This window comes from Bos javanicus, chromosome 2 (assembly GCF_032452875.1).
Source record: "Bos javanicus breed banteng chromosome 2, ARS-OSU_banteng_1.0, whole genome shotgun sequence".
In the NCBI taxonomy this organism is placed as follows: domain Eukaryota; kingdom Metazoa; phylum Chordata; class Mammalia; order Artiodactyla; family Bovidae; genus Bos; species Bos javanicus.
The window spans coordinates 128,117,971-128,128,502 of NC_083869.1; the positions used below are offsets into that span (position 1 = coordinate 128,117,971).

Sequence of the window (10,532 nt, forward strand, 5' to 3'; positions counted from 1 at the left end):
TAAACATTTGATAAATGTTAGCTATTATTACTATTCATATCAATGTCTTCTTCTTTGGTATACTGTGAGATTCTAGGAGTAAAAGGAACCTTATATCCATCTTTAGTTGAGCAAAATATCTTATTTCCTAGCTCTGCAATTTTGAGCAAGTAGTCCCCTCTATACCAATTTCCTCTTATAAAATGATGATAATTACAATACCTATCTTATAGAGTTGTTATGGAGATTAAACAGGTAAATAAATGTAAAGCTTATTAACACACGGCCTGGCATATACTAAGTGCTAATAAACATGAGAGGCAGGCCTTAGAGATGTGAGTTCAGTTCCAGGCCACCGTAATAAAGCCAGTATCGGTTTTTTTTTTTTCTCTTTCAAATCATTTTAATAACCTGGCAGTGATTCAAAGTATGAAAAGATGATTCAAACATCTTCCCTTTAAAGAGGATGCTACCATAATTGCCTCACAACAAGCATGATCAAAGGCAAGGATGAGACCAGATTCAAGAAGCAAGAGTTGTAGCAAGACTTCAAGGCTCACAGATTGAAGAGCATGGTTTCAGAAAGTCTTCTGGGGCTAGCAGGCAGCATAAGGGATATGAGATTTTAAGAGATCCTCAGAGGACAGGCCGAGGTTGCTGGGTCATGAGTACCTTGAAGCATTTCTTGATGGTGATTTCATCTTGAGAGTATTTGTCGTCCAGGGAGAATTGAGCAGGATAGGCCCAAAGGGTCTGTTGTGCCATAGAGTCAGGCTTCTTCAGCATGTAGACCTGGTCTCCCTGCCCACTGTGGTAATACTGGAGTAATCACAGCAAAGCCTAAGCTTTCAATTTCCTCCGCAGCTACCTCTAACTCATAAAGCCAGTATCTTAATAAAGCAAGTCACACAAACTTTTTGGTTTCCCAGTACGTATAAAAATTATGTTTGCACTGTACGTAGTCTATTAAGTGTGCAGTAGCATTATCCTGAAAAAAATAATATACATACTTTAATTTTAAAATAATGCTGTTCTACTATATAGCACGTGGAACCCTGCTCAATGTTATGTGGCAGACTGGATGGGAGGGGAGTTTGGGGGAGAATCAGTTCAGTTCAGTTTAGTTGCTCAGTCGTGTCCGACTCTTTGCAACCCCATGAACCACAGCATGCCACGCCTCCCTGTCCATCAGCAACTCCCGGAGTCCACCCAAACCTATGTCCATTGAGTCTGTGATGCCATCGAACCATCTCATCCTCTATCGTCCCCTTCTCCTCCCGCCTTCAATCTTTTCCAGCATCAGGGTCTTTTCAAATGAGTCAGCTCTTCGCATTAGGTGACCAAAGTATTGGAGTTTCAGCTTCAACATCAGTCCTTCCAATGAACACCCAGAACTGATTTCCTTTAGGATGGACTGGTTGGATCTCCTTGCAGTCCAAGGAACTCTCAAGGGTCTTCTCCAAAACCACAGTTCAAAAGCATCAATTCTTCAGCACTCAGCTTTCTTTTTTTTTTTTTTTTCAAATTCTTAACTTTATTCCCAACTCCATGTGGTTTTATTTTATTTTATTTTTTTTGTCAATATGTGGAAAATTATTTTTTTTTTGATAAATTTAACGCCTTTTATTGCCATACCTCATTTTACTGTACTTTGCTTTAGTGAACTTTATAGATACATGTTTTTTTTTTTTCCTTGTTAATTTTCTGTTTAGTTGATCTATCCATAGGTGTGAGTGGGGTATTAAAGTCTCCCACTATTATTGTGTTATTGTTAATTTCTCCTTTCATACTTGTTAGCATTTGTCTTACATACTGCGGTGCTCCCATGTTGGGTGGATATATATTTATAATTGTTATATCTTCTTCTTGGATTGATCCTTTGATCATTATGTAGTGACCTTCTTTGTCTCTTTTCACAGGCTTTGTTTTAAAGTCTAATTTATCTGATACGAGTATTGTGACTCCTGCTTTCTTTTGGTCCCAATTTGCATGGAAAATCTTTTTCCAGCCCTTCACTTTCAGTCTGTATGTGTCCCCTGTTTTGAGGTGGGTCTCTTGTAGACAACATATGTAGGGGTCTTGTTTTTGTATCCATTCAGCCAGTCTTTGTCTTTTGGTTGGGGCATTCAACCCATTTACGTTTAAGGTAATTACTGATAAGTATGATCCCGTTGCCATTTACTTTATTGTTTTGGGTTCGAGTTTATACACCATTTTTGTGTTTCCTGTCTAGAGAATATCCTTTAGTATTTGTTGGAGAGCTGGTTTGGTGGTGCAGAATTCTCTCAGCTTTTGCTTGTCTGAAAAGCTTTTGATTTCTCCTTCATACTTGAATGAGATCCTTGCTGGGTACAATAATCTGGGCTGTAGGTTATTTTCTTTCATCATTTTAAGTATGTCTTGCCATTCCCTCCTGGCTTGAAGAGTTTCTATTGAAAGATCAGCTGTTATCCTTATGGGAATTCCCTTGTGTGTTATTTGTTGTTTTTCCCTTGCTGCTTTTAATATTTGTTCTTTGTGTTTGATCTTTGTTAATTTGATTAATATGTGTCTTGGGGTGTTTCTCCTTGGGTTTATCCTGTTTGGGACTCTCTGGGTTTCTTGGACTTGGGTGATTATTTCCTTCCCCATTTTAGGGAAGTTAGCACTCAGCTTTCTTTAAAGTCCAACTCTCACATCCATACATGACTACTGGAAAAACCATAGCCTTGACTAGATGGACCTTTGTTGGCAAAGTAATGTCTCTGCTTTTGAATATGCTGTCTAGGTTGGGGGAGAATGGTCACAAGTGTATGCATGGCTGAGTCCCTTTGCTGTTCACCTGAAACCATCATGGCATTGCTAATTGGCTATAACCCAATACAAAATTAAAGGTTTTAAAAAAATTAAAAATTCAAAAAAGAAATAATGCTGTTAGGAAACTCCCTGGCAGAAGGATGCCACACTTTCACTGCTGAGGGCACAGGTTTGATCCCTGGTTGGGGAACTAAGATCCCATGGCATAGACAAAAATAACAAGCAAAAGTAAATAAATAAATAAAGTAACTAAGTAAATAAAAATAATGCTGTTGGTACACTAGACCTGGGTTTCAAATATTTATTCTTTGCTAACTAAATTGACAATGGGAAAAATAGCAAATTAGTCTGTAAGCCTCAGTTTCTTTATGTATAAGATAAGGGTGATAAGAATACTAATATCACAGGGTAATTGTGAGGATTAAGTGAGATAATGCATGCAAATGATTTAGCAGAGTACTTGATACATTAAAGATTTTAAATACATTTTTAAAATAAGTATATTAAATAAATTAACAGTGTTGGAGAAATAGTGCCAATAGACTTGCTCAATGCCAGGTTGCCAAAAGCCTCTAATTTGTAAGAAAATGCAATATCTACAAAGTACAATACAATGATGTACAACAAAATCATGTATACCTATAATTCTTTATGCTTTCTTATACCTAGCTCAGTGCTTGGGACATAATAAAATAATAATAATCTTGACACCCTCCTCCAGGGGATCTTCCCAACCCAGGTATTGAACCTGAGACTGTTATGTCTCTTGCATTGGCAGGCAGGTTCTTTACCACTAGCACCACCTGAGAAGCCCCAAGTTTGATGAGATTCAGTGAAAGAATAAATAAAATTCAACCATTGCCTTTTAACCTCCATCTCCTGAGTTTCACATCGTTGTTTTTCTCATTCCACCTGTAACAGGTGCTTAATTAGTCTCTGGGGGCTTCCCCAGTGGCTCAGCAGTAAAGAATCAACCTGCAATGCCAGAGACGTGTCAGGAACCATGAGTTTGGTCCCTGAGTCTGGAAGATCCCCTGTGTAGGTAATGGCAACTCCAGTATTCTTGCCTGGGAAATCCCATGGACAGAGGAGCCTGGTGGGCTACAGTCTATGGGGTCGAAAGCAGTCGGACACAACTGAGCGATTAAACAACAACAAACTAATCTCTAGTGATGTCAGTCAACTCAGTTATGGAAAATCCCAATGCATCTTTGAACTTCAGATGTGTCCCCACAATATGAATTAGGTCCTATAAAACCCTGCTAATTGTGACTTAGCCATAATTTTGGCTAAAGTTTAACCTGAATGCTGTGTCCACAGAAGCACCAACTTCCCACCTCCCTGTAGATATGGGCTCCCCTGGAGGAAGCAAAGTCATTCAACAAACATAGGAGCTGGAGACACGTGTCAATTCCGCTTTTCTAGGCTCTAGAAACAAAGTTCCAGTGTGTGGGTCCAAGGACTGAGGTATTCTCGGCCACAAGCTCCAGGACACAGACCTTTGAGAGGAGGACCATTCAGGTACTGTTTGTAACAAGGATACAGCAGAGAAACTGAGGCTCAGAAAAGCTAAGCAATGTGCCTAGGGTCACACAGCTGGAAAGCAGCCAAGCTAATAATCAAACCCAGATCTCTTTGTCCTTGAGCCCAGGCCCTGGCCAACCATCTGCTCATAATGCTGGCCTCCAAGAGATCTTATGAACATTCAAAACGATAGTATATAAAGTTTTTGGCACAGCTTAGGCATTCAAAAAATGTCGTCTTCTGCTGCTTTTGCACAAACCCCTCTCTAACCTCTTCTCTCCTTCATTTTGCCATGCTAAGATCAAAAGATTTTGCATAACAGACCTCAGTTGAAATGCCGGGTCTGCCACTCACCAGCTAAGGCAAATCATTTCACCTTGCCAAGCCACAATTTCTTCTGTCAAGTGTGGGTATAATGTCTATAACAGAGGCTTATGTTGAGTCAGGGAAAGAAGGGGAAGTTTACACAGACGTGATAGGTCATCAGTCACATCAAAAAGAGTTTATTAACAAAGCATCCATGGGAGCAGGATCTACTGGGCTGACTGTCTGCTACATTAGTTCCAAAGAAAAACAACTGGAAATCCGTAAGCAACAACAAGCAATCTTGGGACTTCCCTGGCAGTCCAGTGGCTAAGACGCCATGCTTCCATTGCAGGGGGCATGGGTTCAATCCCTGGTCTGGGGACTAAGATCCCGCATGCCACATGGCATGACCGAAACAACAACAACAACAAAATAGTAAGAGCAATCTCATGGAAATGATAAGATATAAAGTTAATATTTTTTTTAGAAACCAGTGCCTTCCTATATTCAAAACCCTGCCAGTTTGAAATTATAATAGAAGTAAACATCTCAGTTATTCCTGCAACCAAAAACATAAAAATATCTGGGAATAGGAAATCCTTCAATAATATGTGAAGTGCTATCAAAATTATTTTTGAGAAACATACATATATATGGCAGATACATGTTATTTATATATAAGGCACATTATAAGGGAAATTGGGCTTCCCTGGTGTCTCAGCAGTAAAGAATCTGTCTGCAACGCAGGAAAAAGAAACCCAGGTTCAAACCCTGGGTCAGCAAGATTCCCTGGAGGAGGGCGTGGCAATCCATTCCAATATTCTTGCCTGGAGAATCCCAAGGACTGAGGAACCTGGTGGGCTGCAGTACATAGGGTCACAGAGTCAGACACGACTGAAGCAACTTAGCATATATATATGCTTAGAATATATTCTTAGAATATGTATATTCATATATACTTTGGAAGGATTGATGATGAAGCTGAAACTCCAGTGCCACTCGATGCAAGGAACCAACTCATTGAAAAAGACCCAGACCATGAGGCTGGGAAAGACTGAAGGCAGAATAAGAAGGGGATGACAGAGGATGAGATGATTGGATGGCATCACCTGGCATCCCCAACTTGATGGACATGAGTTTGAGCAAGCTCTGGGAGTTGGTGATGGACAGGGAGGCCTGGTGTGCTGCAGTCCATGGATGGCAAAGAGCTGGACACGACTGAGCGACTGAACTGACTGAGACACATAGACATGCACCAGGCTTCCCAGGTGGTAAAGCGGTAAAGAATCTGCCTGCCCAGGCAGGAGATGCAAGAGACGTGGTTTGATCCCTAGGTTGGGAAGATAGTCTGGAATAGGAAATGGGAACCCACTCCACAATATTCTTGCCTGCAAAATCCCATGGACAGAGGAGCCTGGCGGGCTACAATCCAGGGGGTCCAAAGAGTCAGACATAACTGAGCAATTGAGCACACACACACACATATAATATGTTCACCAAAAAACCTTGAAAATGCTTGGATACATAAAGAAGCATAATCTCTACCTGTGATATTAGATTTCTCTATATTAGTCTAAATTTTAATGTAATGCCTGTGCATCATTTCTGCATGCCTGCGTATCACATTCACACACCATAATAATCTTTTCATAACTCTATGTCACAAGTGCATTTCTCTCTGGAAGGATACACAAGAAACTGGACACGTGTTTAACCCCAGAAAGAAGAACCAGGTCACTGGGGGGGAGAGATGTACATTTGTTTTCTACAATATGGATTCTTTTTACATAAATTTAAAATTTTGTCCTTAAGCTATGTATTACCTCTCCAAAAAAATGTTTTGAAAAAAGAAAAACAAAGTTGAAAGAGCATTCTGAGCGCAATGAAGCCTAAACCTGTGGACAGCCACCTTTCCAGCTCTGTAGTAGGGAGCTATGTGAGTCGGGGCAGGTCTCAGCCTCCCTGCCTTCTTGGTTTCTCGCCCTGTCACACAGCTGTGCGGGAGTGGATCTCAGAACTTGTGTACCCTCGCTTTGCATCTGACATCTTTCCACCGCATCCAGCTGCTTCTCTGTGAGCACTGGGTTTGGAGGATGGTAAATAGCCACTTTGCCTGGAACACACACACACACACGAGACACACAGAGACAGACAGACACACACACACACATAGACACGCACACACACAGACATATAGACACACACACACACGAGACACACAGAGACAGACACACTCACAGACACAGATATATAGACAAACACACAGACACACAGACACACACACAGACACAGAGACAGACACACAGACAGACAGACATATAGACATACGAGACACACATAGACAGATACACACACAGGCACAGACATACAGACACACAAACATAGACAGACACACACACAGACACAGACATATAGACACACACACAGACACAGAGACACACACACACACTCAGAGACAGACAGACAGACACACACACACACACACATGAGACACACAGAGACAGACAGACACACACACACACACATAGATAGACACACACACAGACACAGACGTATAGACACACACACAGAGACACACACACACACACACGAGCCACACCTAGACAGATACACACACAGACACAGACATATAGACACACACACACACAGAGACAGACACACACACAGACACAGACATACAGACACACACACAGAGACACACACACACATACACAGAATATTAGAACCCTGTGCATGCAATGCAGATTTGCTCCCTTGGGAGCAGAAACCCTATGCTCAGCCCCTCTCTGCCCTGCTCACCTGGAGACTGTCTCATCTCGGGAAAGTTACAGGTTTCATTTTGTCGCTTGGAAGCTGCTGCAGCCAGCAAGGGAATCCGAGCTGACTTGGAGCCAGGGCCTTAATTGGATTGGATCCCCATAGAGGCCATCAGCCTCTCACTGCAGCTTGGCCAGGAAGAAATACTGCCTCTCCAATCCCAAACCCCACTCACATACACCCCAGCCAAGATCTTCAATGGCCTGTCACCCAAATAAGGCACGATATTCAGTTTCCAATTATTTTCATTCTCCCTTTCATTTGAACAGCTTTTTACTGTTTCCAGACACTAGTATATACTGTATGTATTATGAGTAGTCCCATGTGATCTCTTTATTTACTTATGCCACAAATTTTTACTGAGGGCCTCCTATATGCCAGGCATTGTTCCAGGCCCAGGTCAGACAACATCCTGGTTTTCACAAACATTCCATTCCATTTAGGAAGAAAGATAATAAGCCAATACCTAAGCCAATATACCTATGCTAGGAGGTAATAAGAGTTATGAAGAAGAAGAAATAGGAGAAAGGAGATGAAGAGAGGAGTTGAGGGGCAGTGGTTAAGAACAGCCTCTCTGATAAGATGACATTTAGGTAAAGACCTGAAGAAAGTGAAGGTGATATCTAGGCAGTATCTAGTGCTTTAGGCAGAGAGAACAGCCGGTGCAAAGGCACTGAGGCAAGAATTTCCTTGGTGTGTTGGAGGAACACAAAATAGGCAGATGAGAACAAAAGGTCTTACTTGCTGAGGCCTCCTGCCAGTTCGGTGGCTCCTGCCCATTTCCTGCCTGGTGAACACTGGAGACAAGCAGAGGATTTAGAAAAACTTCTTTAGGGGATTCCCTGGTGGTTCAGTGGTTAGGACTTGGTGCTTTCACTGCCAGGGCCTGGTTCAATCCCTGGTCCGGGAAGTAAGATTCCACAAGCCTCCAGCACAGCCTAAAAACACAAAGAAAGAAAGAAAAAATAAAAAACACCTTCTTTAGCTAGATAGCAAAAATCAGCTTATGATAAATAGTCCATCTCCAAAAGAAAAAGCTATTTTAGGAAGCTATCCATGGCCAGGTTACCCATAAGGGCAAAAAAAGATTATATATTAATAATTATGTATAATATATTTTATAATTAGATATGTATATACTATATATGTACCCATCTTAATGGTGGCTCAGACAGTAAAGCATCTGCCTACAATGTGGGAGACCCAGGGTTTGAACCCTGGGTTGGGAAGATCCCCTGGAAAAGGAAATGGCAACCCACTCCAGTATTCTTGCCTGGAAAATCCCATGGACGGAGGAGCCTGGTTGGCTACTATCCATGGGGTCGCAAAGAGTCGGACACGACTGAGCGACTTCACTTATACTATATATGTATATATAATACAGATATATATGTATGCATGTTTATATATATATGCGTATATATAAAACCACTAATGCATATATATATATGTGTATATATATAAAACCACACACACACACACATATATATATGCATATATATAAAAGAGAACTAATGTTTGTTGGCCAAAAACTGTGGCTATAACACTCTCCATTGAGCCTCTGTATCTGACGAAACTGTGGCTCAGGAAAACACGAGACTAAGATCACACAGCCAGGGTTTAAGCTCAGGTCCGCTTGTATGCTTATCAGCCCCTTTAGACCCTACGCATCTTGAGGGCAGGTCCCTGTCAGTCTTCTTAACCTTTATATGACCAGTGTACAGCACAGGGCCTGGCCCAAAGTTGATGCTTCAAAAATGTTGACTAAACAGTTGAAGATCTGTATTTCCAAACCCTGTTTGTATTCTAATACACCATTTTGTTTCCCTGTCAAAACATGATCCAACCAATCACTGGAATATTCTGCAGCTGTTAAAAATTCCTCAAATAAAACATAGTTCAAAAATCCCCCATAGTTCATCTACACAATGCAATAATACACAGTCCCTTAAAATGGTGTTCAAGGTTGCTGAGAATGAGGCTGCTAATGAGGGTAGGAGCTAGTGGAGTTGGCCATCAGGATGATGGCGTTCTGTGCCTGGTGGCCTCAATTCAGGGCCACGCACCTGCTCCCTCGGCCCACATCCCCACTCCTACCTCCACCCCAGCTCCAACCTCCTAGCCAAGCCAAACATAGCCTGGAGGTTCAGAAATAATAATAATGACCACCGCCATCAGCACTCTTCTTATTATTGGGTACACTGTATACATAGTCTCATACAATACCTACAACCCAAGTCCACTGTTATTATTGAACCCCATTTTGCAGAGGAAGAAATTGAGGCTTAGAGACCTTCAATCAGTTGCCCAAGTCAAATAGCTGGTAAGCAAGGGACAGAGGTGGGATTTGAACCCAAATCGATTCTGACTCCAGACTGCACCACCCCCTCCCATCACCCACAGCCATCATGTGGGCAGTACCCTGCGTTCAACCATCTTCCCCCAGACGCCTATTCCGCCCTTTGCCTCTTGACCTAAGACCATGGCTATGACCTTCAGCACAGAGAAGTAGCTCTCACCGCTAGAGGTGGTGGCCTCGACTCAGATGAGGTGTCCATTTCCTATGGTCTAAAGGTGCAGAGGCAGCCATCTGCTGCCACAGGAGAACGCAGGGGGTGGTCTCCAGCCCCCAGCAGCTTCCCTGCAACATCAGACCAAAAATCGACAATCTTTTCCAGCCACAAAGGTTGATTTGAATAAGGACACTTCTTTCTCATCCTTGGGCAGTCACAGTTCATTTATTTCATACTCTGAGGCCTGAACAATCCCAGTTTTTTAGATCACAGCTGGGTAGCAGAGGAGGCGTTGAACTATTTGAAACACAAGCCAGCAACTGTATTTTTTCAAAGCTGAGAAGTACCCTTCACGCTTCAAAAGAATAAACATGGCCCCCAGCTCTGAGCCGTGCCAAGTCTCAGCATCCAGAGGAGACCTGCAAGCCGCGGGGCCGTGTTTTCCCAGCTGCATCCCACAGGCTCAGTCCTCCTCCCTCCGTGGTCGGTGGCTTAGTGATACTTGGAGGCTTGGCTGGTTGATCTGTTTGTTTCCCATATCAAACAGCCACTCATCTCCTCAAATAGCACTGTGCTTCCTATTGGGCTGTCTGTATT

At 42.3% G+C, this 10,532-nt stretch overlaps 1 protein-coding gene across 1 annotated transcript; it reads right to left on the reverse strand.

Moving 5' to 3' along the window:
- Positions 1-526: 526 nt before the first annotated feature.
- LOC133256409 (H/ACA ribonucleoprotein complex subunit 3-like) lies at positions 527-9,906 on the reverse strand. Its single transcript, XM_061431248.1, has 2 exons — positions 9,844-9,906; positions 527-798 (listed from the first exon to the last, which is right to left on the reverse strand). The coding sequence occupies exons 1-2, from the start codon at positions 9,904-9,906 to the stop codon at positions 616-618; spliced, it is 246 nt and encodes an 81-aa protein (XP_061287232.1). The 3' UTR covers positions 527-615.
- Positions 9,907-10,532: the final 626 nt, after the last annotated feature.